Below are 15,629 nucleotides of genomic sequence, written 5' to 3' on the forward strand. Positions count from 1 at the left end.
ATAAAGTGTTACCCATACTTTATTAAATCAGAAAAACTCAGATCACCACAGGAGGAACCATTAATACAACCACGTTAAATAAAGATGACACCGGACAAAGGAACTAGGGAAACACAGGGCTTAAATACATGAGGAGCGTAATCAATGTCAAACGGAACAGGTGAGGGAACTAGGGAAACTAACTAGGGAACACAGGCAAAACACCACGATAATAGAGGAAAACAGAACACACACACGTTACAGTGTTGATGCTACAAGTTTTAATGAAAGGATTCTCAAAATGATTAAAGAGGAAAATCCAGCAAACTAAGAGACATTAATGAGCAATAAAATAATAATAATAATACAAATCTATACTACTATACATTTCAATTCTACGCTGTATTATATAATAGCTGGATGTCCACCTGTGGAAAAAGAAAAATAAGTTATTTAAAGCCAAAATGACGTTTTTAATCAAATTCACTTTATTTATTGTAGGTACAGCAATCTGTCCTACCAATGTGATTATTGTACATGATTCTTTCCTAGTTTGTCCCATGATCACTTTTCAGACTCCGCCTGGAGAATCAGAGTCAAAAGCAATGTTGGATAAATCAACAAAACAAGAGAATATCAAATGTATACTCAAATAATTCAAAACCAGCGATCACTCTCAACTTAAGGACCAAAATACTGACCTTCATGAATGCAGGGAGCTGCAAAGACAAGCAGGACATTCAAAAAATCAAGACAAAATATATTGATGCAAGAAGGAGAATGCTGTTAGCTGAAAAATTATTCTGGCAGGTATTTATAATGTAACTGATGTGATATTAATAAATGTTCCTGATCACTTACAAGCTGTGTAATGCCATATTCAAATGAGATCCTTTGCTGTGGGGAACAAATTTGCAATAAACTGTTATATTTAAAACAACAATCACAACAACAACATTTAGTCCAAGATATGGAATGTGATTAATAGACTTATTGTTTGTGACTGACCGTTGCAGTTGGGTTGTAGATGAGCTTCACATAAGGCTGTTAGATAGAAAAAGTTTGATTTGGGAACTTATGCATTTAAATGTACTTTTTATATTTATTTGATATATTTTCATATTATAACGTTTAATGAATGTTTATTATAGTGATTATACCTGAGGGCCATAGAGGGAGAAACCCTGACCAAACTAAAAGAACATAATGAAATTAATTATTACACAACAAAGAAATCACATGGAACTTATTTCACAATAATAATAATAATAATAATAATAATAATAATAATAATAAAACAACAACTTTACCCCCAGTTCCTGAGGTCTGTTCACCCCATCCTGTAATTTAGTCAGAAATGGTATGCATTATTTTAACATGAAACATACTATGCTATAAATTAAATCTAATCTTTATTACCTTTTTTGGTGGCTGCATCTGCCCTCTGCCCTGGAAAGAAGAATGTATTCGATGTGAATCTTAACTTATACTTTCTCATTACTTTTAGCCCATTAAAATGATATCTTTCATTATCTGTTCAATACCTCAAATTCAACAAAGCATGAAATAAAAACATATTGTAATATGTTGTTAATGGAAAATGAATGGCAGTGTGTTATCTTTATATGTACAGTTCCAAGCACTCACTTTCGGTAAGAGGAAGACATTCTCTCCCTGGAAACAAAAGCAAAAATTAATTCTGATTGTATCTATTTTATTTCATTTTTATATCTTGAAATACTTAACGTAAGGTTAATTGAAAATGTCAATTTCCCCAATTTAGTGGCATTACCTCCTTTAGATGGAAAGCGCTAACATTCTGTTGAAGGGGAGATCATATTATTTATTTCTTTATGCTTTTTGATATATTCAGAAAGTTATTTAGTTATAGCATTGCAACATTTTAAAGTACAGAACAGCAACCCAAAGCGTTTCACTCACCTGCACAGTGACATTGTCAGCCTATATATGTTCATCCAAGTGGATAAAAAATGATTAAACACAGATTAGAGACTTCAAATGCATTTTCATTCCATGTCTGTGGGTAAATTATCATCTTCTTACCTTGAAGATTGGAATGAACTGCCTGTTGTCCTAGAACATTTATGAAAGTGAACTCATAAATCCATACACATTTGTAGCAACTCATAATGTAATAACTGCACATAATGTAATGTGTTACATTATTATTGTAATAAAATGCTCAATGTAAAAAAAATTCTCAAAACATAATAAAATCTTGAGCTCATAATGTAATAATACATTTTCAATGTTTTCACATTTTTTCACATAATGTAATAGGTTATTGTATGAGAAATGTATTACATTATACACACTGTGGCAACTTATAATGTAATCACAGTTCATAAGGTAATACCAGCACATAATGTTAAACAGTGTTTACAATATAATAATTATCTTTCAATATAATAAATGTGAGCACAAAACATAATAATAGTGTATGTAAAATAAGAAGTTTATGTAAAATAAGATATTATATTAAAGGAAGATTAGGCTTATTAGGCTACTGTGATGGATTTTTTTAATTAATCATAACTAACATTTCTTTTTCTTGCAGGAACAACATTCATATGCTTTTGAATCTTAAATGTGTCCAAACCCTTTGGTCAAAAACTCGTGACTTTGAGTGTGTGAGTGTATAAATAACAAATAGGGGATTCTCTCTGAAAATTTGTCTGAGATCCTCTGGCAGTGATTAAAGCATATTATTCGAAGGCAAAAAATGTAATAAAAAAAAGATGGACCATAGCTTTCATCCTGGCCATATTCCTGATTCAGATATGGACCCTGGTTGTAATCCTAGCTATGACACTATAACAATTATCCTTGTCTCAATGCTAATCTTAGTCTTGACTCTCTGCCTGTTAGCCCATATTTGCCTCTGAACATACTTTCACTGATAATTAAGATTTGTCTGTCCATGGACATGTCTATGCTTCACTCTTTTAATAGAGTCTCTAGAGCTTACCCAGCCATTTTTGCCAAGAATATATATCAAAGAAGCAGATCTTTTGCAACTTGAGATAGATGAGAACTGTCGCATTAGCATGATAAAGCTGTACAAAGGAGCTGGACGCACAAGTGGCCTTGCTCAAAAACTAAAGAAGCAGTTTGTTCAGCGTATTCGCTGGATGTGGGCATGAGACATGTGTTCTTTGGATGGTTTACCATAAAGGACATCTACTGGAAGAAATAAACATCACACTATTCAATGTTGCATTTCAACATTTAACATTCTTTTACTTTGAACATAAGTTTGTTATAGTGTTTGTCTAAAAATGCAGTTCTAAAAAACATTTTCTTCAGGACTCCAAGAAACGTTTGTAGCCTATATTCTTAAACCATAGATGTGGCTGCTTTAACTGCAGTGTTATTTATTTAATGAATTTATAAGCATTGTTTTTTAAAGTTTTGAACTGTTTTTTTTTGCTATATTAATACTGTGAGTTATTTTTTACAACATTGGCTGTTGTTACACTGTTTGTCATTTAACAGTATTTTTTGTTCAGTCGAATTAAAAAAATATATTCTCTTTTAACTAAAGCTTATATAGGCTATACTGTATATAAGAAGTAATGTACCGTGATAATAAACATATTAACATCAATAATAATAATAGCAATAATAACAATGATTGTATGAATATATAAATCTGGTGCATTTCGTAGGTAGTTTAAGACTTAGATTTTAAATATATACTCTAAGGGAAAACCAATGTTTTTATGTTTAAAAAGCCTATTACAATTACGACAATATTTTAGGAGTTTATAATGTAATAAATTTCTCATAATGTAATAATTGTTATTACATTATGAGCTCAAGATTTTATCACGTTTGAGAAAATTATTACATTATGGACATTTTCTTACAAACATAATTATATTATGTGCAGTTTCTACATTATGTGCAGTTATTACATTATGAGTTGCTACAACATTCATTAATAACTGACCGTAAAACAGTTTAATCCATGAATGAATTTGAAGAGCACATTAATATAAGCAGTATGAGCCTACCATCATGTTGGGACTCAGGGGTCTTCCAAAGAGTGGATTCATTTGATTCTCTCTACCTCCACCTACTGGAGCTTGAGTTGGCTGAAGGGTTTTTACAACATTAACAATTCATTTGTATATTTCAGCAAACTTGCTGTTTCATTATAACTTTCAAAGTTCTATTATTCCACATTATTAAAAATATTTAATTCAATCCCATTTGCCCCAGGATGAGGGTGAATATGGCAAATATTTAAACTCTGATACTGTTTTCATGTCTTAAAGACATTTTTCTGCTCAATAAAATCATTCTTTTTTTTAATATAAAATGACAATAGGACTAAATCTGCAGTGTAACTTACTTTGTAAGATGGTCTACCAGCTCTTCCATTCCTCTGTGGTTTTCCGGTTGCTCCCCATCTATGCCATTGTCCTCTCCTCAGTGTTCCCTGGGTCAAACCTGGTCTAGTCAACTCAGACTCATAACCCTACAGCAGAAGATAAAAATAATGTTTAATGTACGCCATAATGATTGCAAAACATGCAAACAATATTGAAAATGTTGCCCACCCTGCCTCCTCCATTTTGACCAGGGAATGCTGGATCTTGTCCAAATGGAGATCCATAAGATGGATTTTGTGCCTGTTGCTCTGGTTCATTTGGATACAATGGGCCCACCAGATCTGGCTATAATATAGCGTCAGTTGACATTTTGAAGTTAAACCTTAATGATTTTTAGAGTTATGCACCGTTTGAATCTAAATGACTACAAAAACTTACAAAAGCTGGACGTCCAAAATTCTGCTCCCATCTTGGTCTGAGTGGAGTTCTGCCCTCTGGCTGAGGCACTTTTCCTCCTCCATTTACTGGCCCTGGGAAATGTCTCTCTCCATTCACTGAGTTAACTTGATCCCAGCGGTCTCTCTCACTGGGCTGAAAACAGTGCAATAACTACTATACACCATAATAATATATCCACCTCATTTTGCAACTCGGAATAAGCTATTTTCTGTAAGACTTATGTTTCATTATCCGCTATAGGGAAATAACTAGTATAGCTAACAAAGTAAACGGTAAAATCTTGCTACATTACTGAGGTAAAAAAAAAAGGATGCTTAAATGTGTTCTGTACAAAATGATCAAATGTAAGACTGGCATCAAAAATAACTCCAAGGTTCCTCATTTTACTTTGAGTCTCCAAAACAGCGCCACCAACAGACAGAGTCAGTGAACCAGCCTTAAAGATGTTATGGCGGGAACCAATAAGCATATCTTTTCAGGCAGAGGAAATTAATATTCATCCATGTTTTTAAAACACAGAAACACAGTTAGAAAGAAAACAGGCATCAAGGTTTTTAACTTGAATATCCTCAGCATAGAAGTGATAATGGAGGCCAAGTGATTGCAACAGATGCCCAAGTGATGACAAATAATTATTGAAGAGTAAAGGGCTTAAAGGGATACTCCACTTTTTTCGGAAATATGCTCATTTTACATCTCCCCCAGAGTTAAACAGTTGAGTTTTACCGTTTTAGAATCCATTCAGCCGAACTCCAGGTCTGACGGTACCACTTTTAGCATAGCTTAGCACAGATCATTGATTCTGATGAGTCCAGTAGCATTTCTTTCAAAATGACCAAAGAGTTTCAATATTTTTCCTATTTAAAACTTGACTCTTCTGTGGTTAAACCGTGTACTAAGATCGACGGAAAATGAAAAGTTGCGATTTTCTAAGCCTATATGGCTAGGAACTACTCTCATTCCGGCGTAATAATCAAGGAACTGTGCGGCTGTACCATGAGTGCAGCAGGCGTAATGATATGACGCAGCGCCTGAAAATAGGTCTAATAGGTTAGACAAACTTAGTCCCGGTCACGTTGGAAGAAGTTACCGAGCTGGGGACTATTTTCAGGCGCTGCGTCATATCATTACGCCTGCTGCACTCATGGTACGGCCGCACAGTTCCTTGATTATTACGCTGGAATGAGAGTAGTTCCTAGCCATATAGGCTTAGAAAATCGCAACTTTTCATTTTCCGTCGATCTTAGTACACGGTTTAACTACAGAAGAGTCAAGTTTTAAATAGGCAAAATATTGAAACTCTTTGGTCATTTTGAAAGAAATGCTACTGGACTCATCAGAATCAATGATCTGTGCTAAGCTATGCTAAAAGTGGTACCGTCAGACCCGGAGTTCGGCTGAATGGATTCTAAAACGGTAAAACTCATCTGTTTAACTCTGGGGGAGTTGTAAAATGAGCTTATTTCCGAAAAAAGTGGAGTATCCCTTTAAAACTGAGCTCTGAGGACCACCAGTAAGTACAGAGCTAATCTCAGGCCTGTAACCACCCATATAAATGGGCTAAAATAGGATTTAAATCAGTTTAAAGCTGTCCCTGACACACCAAAAACTCTTTCAAGGTGGGTAAGTAAAAGACTGTGATCCACAGTGATCAAGAAGGATGAGAATGGAAATTGCACCAGAAGCCATCAACAAGTCATACCTCAACCAAAGCAGTTTCAGCACTGTGAAATTTACGAAAACCTGACTGAAGGGGTTCAAAGAGGTTATTAATTGTAAGATGGTTACACAAATGAGAGGCAACAAGTACTTTTGCAAAAAAAAAATGAAGATTTGAGATGGGACAAAATTTGTTAAAATCGTCCAGAGCAGCTTTTTTTCTTTCTCTCTCTCTCTCTCTCTCTCTCTTTTCTTTTTTTTTTTTAATGCTGCTGGAACAACCCCAGTCTGAGTCATTTATAATACTGAGGATAGCAGGGCACAAAACATCGAACCAATATTTAAATAAGCTTATGAGAATAGGATCAAACAAGCAAGTGGTAGATTTCATGCTAGATGCCTCATGCCTCAGAATCAAGCTGTGAGAAATGACTGAGAAAAATACCAGCTAACCCAGATGGTATATCAAGCAGCATAATGAGCTGTTTTGCAAGCTGTTAAAAATAACTACAATCCAGACACATTCAATTTACAAACGGCCACGCCCACTCTTACGTTAAAAATAAGGCGAATACCCAAGATAAATATCAATGAAAATAAAACACAGAATGTTGATACTCACCTGAGCTGCCACCACAACACATGACAATAGCACTAGAAACCACATTGCTTCTGTAAAATAATAAATATGTCAACTTTTCAGAATTAAATGTAATTTGACTGACTTTAACAGTAACTGATCTCAATGTCTCACTAAAGAGGTTACCTTCTCAACGTTTGTCCCCGTTTCCAGCTCTGTCACATTGGTCTTGCTTCTCTCTTTATAAAGACCAGTGGTTGAGCAATTGTCACTGTTGTTGTGGCTCATTTGTTTTGACCAAGGACTTATCAAAAAAAAAAAAATTCTAATACAAAACTGATGTCATTTAAGGTGGTCAAAATATAACAGTAGGCCTTTTACAGTACAGGAAACATTTTATTTCATAACCATTACAAAATTCTGGCTTCAAAGAGGTGTAAGTATTGACTCTGTTGCAAGTCTTTCTCTATTGCAATATCAGGAGTGTCATGTGTAGGAGGGATTTGACTGATTTCTAAACTAATTTGTTGCCTTAAGCCCACCTAATGTTTTAGGATTGACCCGTCTAGTGCATTTAGCAACAGCAGCGAGGGTGAGGTGTTTGTTAGGAATCAACAAAACAGAGGGGTGTGTTCTGTTACCGTATTTAAATCCTCAGGCATCAGAGCAACATATTATTCTTCCTAAAGATATTATTGCTGTTGCTTTGGAGCATTAGTCTTTGACAGAAACATGAAGACAGTAATCTTATTTGCATGCCTTCTTGGTCTGACCTTGGCTTTCCAGGTATGTTTCAAAAGCTATACTTTTGCAGTTATAGTTGCATGTGTAAATAATGATAATAATGATTATTATTACTGTGATTAGGCTGAAGATCACCAGCGTGTGGCTCGCTCATTATCCAGCTCGGATTCCGATGAGGTTTGTCGGAAAATGCAACTCAAATTTAATAAAGTTGAACAACAACTATATATCAGCATGTTGTTTTATTTGCTCGTATGATTTTATCTGTCATTATTTATCTTATCAGATTGGAGCCTTTCTGCCTCAACTGACCTTTGACCAGTTTCTTCAGCTGCTGATGGCCCTGCACTTTAGAAATGTCCCAGCTCCAGCCCCAACCCCTGCCTCGACCCCGGTGCCAACCCTTGCACCTATCACAGCACGTTAAGACTCCTAAATTGTGACTCCTCCTTTGTTGTGAGCAGTTACAATTTTGAGTTTATATGTCTGTCTAAATAATGATTAGAAGAGCTCTTTATCCTATATCAGCCTATAGAAACAGCAAAGAAATAAAATAGTAGAAGGAGCAAATCAACCCTCTCTTTACACTCTCGAACATTAAAATATATACAGTTACATGTGAGCTAAATGTCCATGTCTTCTGTATTTTTGTGTGTGTGTTGTTCTCAGTGCATTTCTGCAGTTACCATTAAAACTACTTTGCTTTTATATCTTTTGCTGCCTGTGTGTGATTCAGTATTCTGGATGTTAATTCAATTACTGTTTTTTTCTTTTTCAAAATGCTTACACACCATTTCTGAAACTATGGCTCAATTTCTTGAAACTCTACACACAAAACACGCACACAACATCCAAAACATCAGACATCTCTTGCAAAAGCAAACATATCATTCAAAACGATTTTAACTCTTCCAAAAATGATTGATAGAGTTGTAACTCTACACACAAACATAAAATGATTAGCCACATACACACCAAACTAGAATGTTAATGAAAAATGTAAAACACTACTCTCTTGTGTCTTTTGCTTGTGCAGTGTGCAGTAGGAGTTTGTCATACGTACATGTATGTGCACAAATACTACAGTATGCACAATTGATGAATGTTACAGTTATTGAACTGAACTGAATCAACACTGAAGTGACTTGAGCTGAATATTGACACGATTGGCTGCTTCTCAGGCGGTTTTGAATTTGTTACTATTGTGAAGCTGCTGTGAAACAATCTATATTGTATACATATATAGTATACACACACACACTGAATATGCATACAAGCCAAGTCAAGTCAACTTTATTTCTAAAGCACTGTGTGTGTGTGTGTGTGTGTGTGTGTGTATATGTGTATGTACTATTTGTATGTATATGTAGTAAATACATACATATACGTAAACATATATACATATATTTACACTATAAACATAAATTCAAGGGTGTAAAAATAATTTCTTTCTCAAAACTGAGTTTTGATTGCTAAGTGATCAATTTATGTATAAGTGTTTTCACACATGATCATTGGGTGTAGGTCATCAGTAAATGAGTGTGGCATTAAAATGGCAGTGTTTCCCAAATGAAATAAAAGAGCTGTTAGTTTTCATTGTAGATTATAATTAGCAAAGCTCATGTTAGAATCTGCTGAAATGAACAAATGAAGACAACTGTCAACAGTTAACACGTCTTGACACACAAATAAATTATTATCATATTTTCTCACTCGCTACCCATAAAACCACTTATCCTTACCCTCAAACCCATAACTCAATATTCAGTTCTATTTAAAAATATTACTACATTACTACTGTACCATGCCCAGACAGAATTAAACAACAACAACAACTTAATTAGGTTTCTTTTAAGACAATTTTTATAGGTAACAACAATGTTATCCTTCATTCTAAATATATTCTTTCACCTGATATGACTGCAAAAAGATCATGATATGTCAACTCCAGACCCCCATGTAGAAATATACCAATTCCAATTGACATATGGATAATTAGAATGTCACAGACATAATAAATGTAATAATTTATAATCCAGCCCTAAGGTGTGCCTTAATCTTTTGTTTTGTTTATGTGTTGCATAAACTCAGTTTAAGTATGTTTAAAATGAATATACCATAAGAGAAGAGACAACCATGTGAATCATTTCCCTATTTCACAACTGTTGTGAAGTCTAACTTGCTAAATACATTTTTCAAACATGTCACTATATGTTACTTCTGCTGATTGGCCAGTTGCATGTCGATAATGTATATATATAGCATTTATCACTGCTGTTTTGATGTCAAACAGAGAAGTCTCTCATACATCTGCCATAAAGGTAAGAAGCAATCTTTGAATCAATGGCATTTGCATTTATATTTGGACATTTAGGAGACATTCTTATCCACTGCGATTTACACATCATGAATATTTCTCTATTAGATCTGAGCAACTCTTCTTGAGAACCATGAACTCTTTCCTACTTGTTGCTTGTGTCTTTGGACTCTGCTGTGCCGTGCTAGTGAGTAACATTCTCTTGCTTTATTATAAACTCTATTTTCTGATGTGCATGTGATATTCTATTCCTTTTTTAACCATGCACCACACTGTTTTGTCAAAAAATGACAAATTCATTTCTTTTCAGGCAGAGGATGAAGAACATCGAGAGAAGCGCTCATCAAGCCATTCCTCAGAGGTCAGTTTGAGTTTAAAAACACTGTATAAGCAAAGTCTCTTTTTTGCCATTGCATACAATCATTTGAACTAATTGATCATTTTAATTAAATTTTCAAAAAAGGTCCTGAGCAATGTAAACACATGTAATACATAAATCATAGAAATACATTCTGAATGCCAGTACATGTTTGTCTTCATTTTGAAAATCTGTTGTGTGTAGACTCTTTTTCAATGTAAATCTTACTCTGTTCCTCTACTGATATTACTACAGAGACGACCTGGAGGCTTCTTTAACCCGTATCAATTTCAGCGTCCTTATCCCTACCCATACTTTCCCCCTAACCTGCCTCTGCCTCAGCCTCAGCCTCAGCTTCCAAACAACAATGCCCTCCTCAGCCTCTTGCCATTCATCTTAGCACAGCTGGCATCTGCCCCTGCCCCTGCTCCTGCTCCTGCCCCGGCCCCTGCACCGGCACCGGCCCCCGCACCAGCTCCAGCTCCAGCTCCAGCTCCTGGTGGGAGATAAGCAACCAGTTAAATCAAACTAAGAAAAGTGTCTGATTGACTCTGAATGCACATTATAATGCCTGCCTCTTGCTCTTGCTATGTTAAAAATATTAATAATAAACTTTGCATCATTGAATATTTGTGTTTGTGTTATGCTTCCTATTTTTTGAAAAGGTAAATGTATATGAAGCATAAGTTACTAGTTAAAGCTGAGCATGTGTCTGATTGACTCTGAATACGCATTATAATGCCTGCCTTGATTTGCTCTTGATATCTTAAAAAAAAAGATGACATAATTTACATAATGTATATAGAAGTGTGCTTATGACTGTTATCATACATGACAGCAACCAAAAGTATCAACGATATTTTAAATTAGGTTACATAATTACAAATGGAGATAGAGATAAGTAACTGAGTCATTGAATCATTCTTTCAACCGATTCATTTAAAAACGCTGATTCTCTTCGGTGACTGGCAACATTCAAAATCGAATACTCTCTTAGTAGGTACATCGTTTGAATAAGTAAATACTTCGCTACAGTTAAAAAAAAAGTATGCTCTATACAGTATGAATGTTTGTGTGAATGTAATCTGGACATAGCACATTAGTCATGTTGTCATTATCATGTGACCTACCCGAGTCAGTGTCACTTCACAAACCTCTCCCATGGCCACATGGGATAGTAAAGTATCCATTGGACGTACACCTCAGAATCCAAACAGAACTAGTAGGCAATCTAAATACTTATCAACTATGAATACTGTGAACTCAAACATATACTACTGTATACTTTTTTTCACCTAACATAGTGGGGAAATATGCAATTTCATATGCAAGCCTATCTTTATGAGTGTTTATTATGTCCCTTGCGCTGAAGAGGATTTGTGATGTTGTGAACTACAAACATGAATATACTGTATATTTTACTTACATCTCATGAACAACCAAAAGAGAAAAGGGTTGAATAATCTAACCTGATCAGAAAGATTTAATGTTGTATTTCACCCTTCAACAACATTGTAATTTAATTTTATAGATACAAACATCTCAACAGCAAAACAGGCCATGTTCGGCCATTAACTATTAACTCCCCGCATGAAAAACTGGCAGATAGACATCATTATCTCCAATATGTTTGGAAGAATAGCATACATTAAATGCATGTGGAGTTTGTATATGAGGAGGATGTTCATGAGATGATTGACAGGCTGGTTTATGGTGACAGGTCGCACATAAATATACGAAAATGTGATCTGTGGTTTTCAAGAAGCATTTTTATGATGTGATATAAGCCTAGTATGTACTAAATCTTGTCAATGTCCCAAAACTTGCATACCCATCTGCATATGTACTTTTTCCATCACAAAAAAGTACAAAGCTTTAAATGATATAACTGCACTGCCTTGTCACTCAATAACTTCTCAGACATGGTCCAAGCACAGCTGTGCTAATGCATTCTTGAGAGTGTCCCAAGTGGTGCTCACGGCAGAGCCAAATGATATCCGGCTACCCTTCTCTGGACGTCTTGGGTGGAATTTGACCTAGTCCAGCTTGACCTCATTTAGTTTTAGGGATAGGGTTATGGGTGTGGCTGGACCTTCAACTCAACCCATTACGTCCAGAGAGGGGGAGCTGGACGTCAAGCTCAACCTATTGCTTTAATTTAGCAAATTTCAAAACATAGGACACATCATTGCTTTTGTACAACTTTTTAAATGACGAATGATGTAAATAAGTAAGGAAATGTGTCCACGACTCCTAGGGCCCTATCATATAGAAGGCACAATGCGGCGCCAGGCGCGAAGCAAGTGTTTTTTGCTAGTTTCAGCCCGACGCAGTTATCATTTTCACTTCCTGCACTGCGTTGTTTAAATAGCAAATGCATTTGCGCCAATGGGTGTGCTGGTCTGAAAACAAGGTGTGTTCAGCCGCATTGTTGGCACGTTGCTGTTTCGAGGCAACTGAAATAGATTGCACCATTTACCAACGGAAACCTGGTCTAAAGTCAATGGCGCAGTATAAATATTTTTTGTTATTTAAAGAGCACGTTAGTAATATGCGCCTATAGGCGGGTCCAACACCCGCGTACACTCTGCTTATTACACACACAGGGACGCACAGAAGCATAAACATGCCTAATATTAAAAATAAAAGGATTACAATGCACAAGATTATTATTGTGTAATTATTATCTGGAAACTGGCTGGTCCCGTAGACGGCCTGCTTGTCCGCTTTAACCTCGCGCACGACTTCGAAAACATCACATTAGAAAAAGCAACAATTGCTTGGGTCATCTCTGTTACTGGAGTATATTATCAGTTATATAAACAAGAATTTGATAACTTACATTTACACAATTTTAAAATTCCCAAATATATCTCCAAACAAAGCAACAGCAAACCCATTGTTACACACAACAACTGCGCCGTTTCGTTCTTGAATGATTCAGTGCTTTTGAACGAATCCGTTTTTGTGCATGACTCGCTTGAGATAATTAGTTTAAAAAATGTTTTGTTTCGCTTGAGATGATTAGTTTAAAAAATGTTTTGCTTCTGAACGAATCAGACTCACTCACAAAGACAACGACTACTGTCTGTGAGGAACGAACAAAGACCCAGAAAAGTCTCAGTCAGTACTTGGAACGCTGCTTGAATAAGATTTGAGGACTAACTGTTGAATAATTGTAAATGTGTTTGATACTTTTGGCTGCTGCCATATGGTAAAACTCATAAACACACTAAATAGGAAGAATAACACAAACACAAATATATGATTCAATGATGCAAAGTTTATTTTATTTTTAACATAGCAAGAGCAAGAGGCAGGCATTATAATGCGTATTCAGAGTCAATCAAACACATGGTCAGCTTTAACTAGTAACTTATGCTTCATATACATTTACCTTTTCAAAAAATAGGAAGCATAACACAAACACAAATATTCAATGATGCAAAGTTTATTATTAATATTTTTAACATAGCAAGAGCAAGAGGCAGGCATTATAATGTGCATTCAGAGTCAATCAGACACTTTTCTTAGTTTGATTTAACTGGTTGCTTATCTCCCACCAGGAGCTGGAGCTGGAGCTGGAGCTGGAGCTGGTGCGGGGGCCGGTGCCGGTGCAGGGGCCGGGGCAGGAGCAGGAGCAGGGGCAGGGGCAGGGGCAGATGCCAGCTGTGCTAAGATGAATGGCAAGAGGCTGAGAAGGGCATTGTTGTTTGGAAACTGAGGCTGAGGCAGAGGCAGGTTAGGGGGAAAGTATGGGTAGGGATAAGGACGCTGAAATTGGTACGGGTTAAAGAAGCCTCCAGGTCGTCTCTGTAGTAATATCAGTAGAGGAACAGAGTAAGATTTACATTGAAAAAGAGTCTACACACAACAGATTTTCTAGCTTTTCAGACATACGCATATCAACATGATTAGAGGGTTTTCTAGGATTTCTATACATAAATGTTTTTGCATGGCTCAGGATAATTTTTGCACTCGAGAAAATATGGAATAAAAATGATCAGTTAATTAAAATGATTTTATGCAAGAATTTTTGATTTCAAACTGACCTCTGAGGAATGGCTTGATGAGCGCTTTTCTCGATATTCTTCATCCTCTGCCTGAAAAGAAATGAATCGGTCATTTCCAGTGTTATAAGTAATAAAAAAGGTTTGTGGGGGTTGAAACATAAACTGAATGCACATCAACACATATGCATTTGATCAACAAGAGAATGTTACTCACTAGCACGGCACAGCAGAGTCCAAAGACACAAGCAACAAGTAGGAAAGAGTTCATGGTTCTCAAGAAGAGTTGCTCAGATCTAATAGAGACATATTCATGATGAGTAAATCGCAGTGGATAAGAATGTCTCCTAAATGTCCAAATATAAATGTAAATGCCGTTGATTCAAAGATTGCTTCTTACCTTTATGGCAGATGTATGAGAGACTTCTCTGTTTCAGGTGTGACATCAAAACAGCAGCGATAAATGCTATATATATACATTATCGACCAATCAGCAGAAGTAACATATAGTGACATGTTTGAAAAAATGTATTTAGTATTTAGCAAGTATTTAGCAAGTTGGACTTTACTCAACAATTGGGAAATAGGGAAATGATTCACATAGTTGTCTCTTTTGGTATAATTGTAAACATACACTGAATTTATGCAACACATAAACAAAACAAAAGATTAAGGCACACCTTAGGGCTGGATGGGATTCTTTATTGAATTATAAATGTCTTTACGACATCTGTCAAGGTTTTCATAAATCTGGAATTGAATGTGGAATTTGTAGTATTATAAACTTTTTCATCGAGTCCATCATCAAAAAGCTGGTCTAAGTTCAGTTGAGGCATGAGGGGAAAAAAAAAGTCAATCTCCAAAGTAAGAGAAATAAGACCAGACACATTTATAAAAGTAATTAAAATGACAACATACTAGGGGTGTAACAATATATCGTGTCACAATATATCGCAATACAAAAATGCAACAATATGTATCGTGAATAGTTCACCCAAAATAAAAATTACCCTGTGAGAAAAAATGGACGTTTTCAGAGTAAGTACTACATTAAACTACAATATATTATGTTGAATATAATGTATAATAATGGGGGAATATTAGTGGGTCCTGATAATGCTTGTTATAAGTCTTATGTTACCAGTAAAAAGTGGCCTACATTATT

The 15,629-nt window shown here is 35.5% G+C and overlaps 2 protein-coding genes and 1 long non-coding RNA gene across 3 annotated transcripts; 1 reads left to right on the forward strand and 2 right to left on the reverse strand.

Moving 5' to 3' along the window:
- Positions 1-375: 375 nt before the first annotated feature.
- LOC311280853 (uncharacterized protein) lies at positions 376-7,248 on the reverse strand. The gene is made up of 18 exons (XM_084393329.1): positions 7,222-7,248; positions 7,078-7,127; positions 4,776-4,928; positions 4,566-4,682; positions 4,358-4,483; positions 4,017-4,097; positions 2,044-2,073; positions 1,921-1,941; positions 1,772-1,798; positions 1,627-1,653; positions 1,399-1,428; positions 1,290-1,319; positions 1,140-1,172; positions 988-1,023; positions 841-876; positions 681-698; positions 500-561; positions 376-407 (listed from the first exon to the last, which is right to left on the reverse strand). The coding sequence occupies exons 2-17, from the start codon at positions 7,120-7,122 to the stop codon at positions 544-546; spliced, it is 828 nt and encodes a 275-aa protein (XP_084249455.1). The 5' UTR covers positions 7,123-7,127; positions 7,222-7,248; the 3' UTR covers positions 376-407; positions 500-543.
- Positions 7,249-10,080: 2,832 nt separating this feature from the next.
- LOC311286169 (uncharacterized protein) lies at positions 10,081-11,024 on the forward strand. The gene is made up of 4 exons (XM_084402248.1): positions 10,081-10,100; positions 10,205-10,283; positions 10,407-10,457; positions 10,710-11,024. The coding sequence occupies exons 2-4, from the start codon at positions 10,230-10,232 to the stop codon at positions 10,962-10,964; spliced, it is 360 nt and encodes a 119-aa protein (XP_084258374.1). The 5' UTR covers positions 10,081-10,100; positions 10,205-10,229; the 3' UTR covers positions 10,965-11,024.
- Positions 11,025-14,144: 3,120 nt separating this feature from the next.
- LOC311286170 lies at positions 14,145-14,762 on the reverse strand. Its single transcript, XR_014626499.1, has 3 exons — positions 14,682-14,762; positions 14,507-14,557; positions 14,145-14,267 (listed from the first exon to the last, which is right to left on the reverse strand). It is a non-coding gene; the product is annotated as an uncharacterized lncRNA (long non-coding RNA).
- Between the last annotated feature and the right edge of the window lie 867 nt (positions 14,763-15,629).

This window comes from Rutilus rutilus (genome assembly GCF_951802725.1).
Source record: "Rutilus rutilus genome assembly, chromosome: 2".
In the NCBI taxonomy this organism is placed as follows: domain Eukaryota; kingdom Metazoa; phylum Chordata; class Actinopteri; order Cypriniformes; family Leuciscidae; genus Rutilus; species Rutilus rutilus.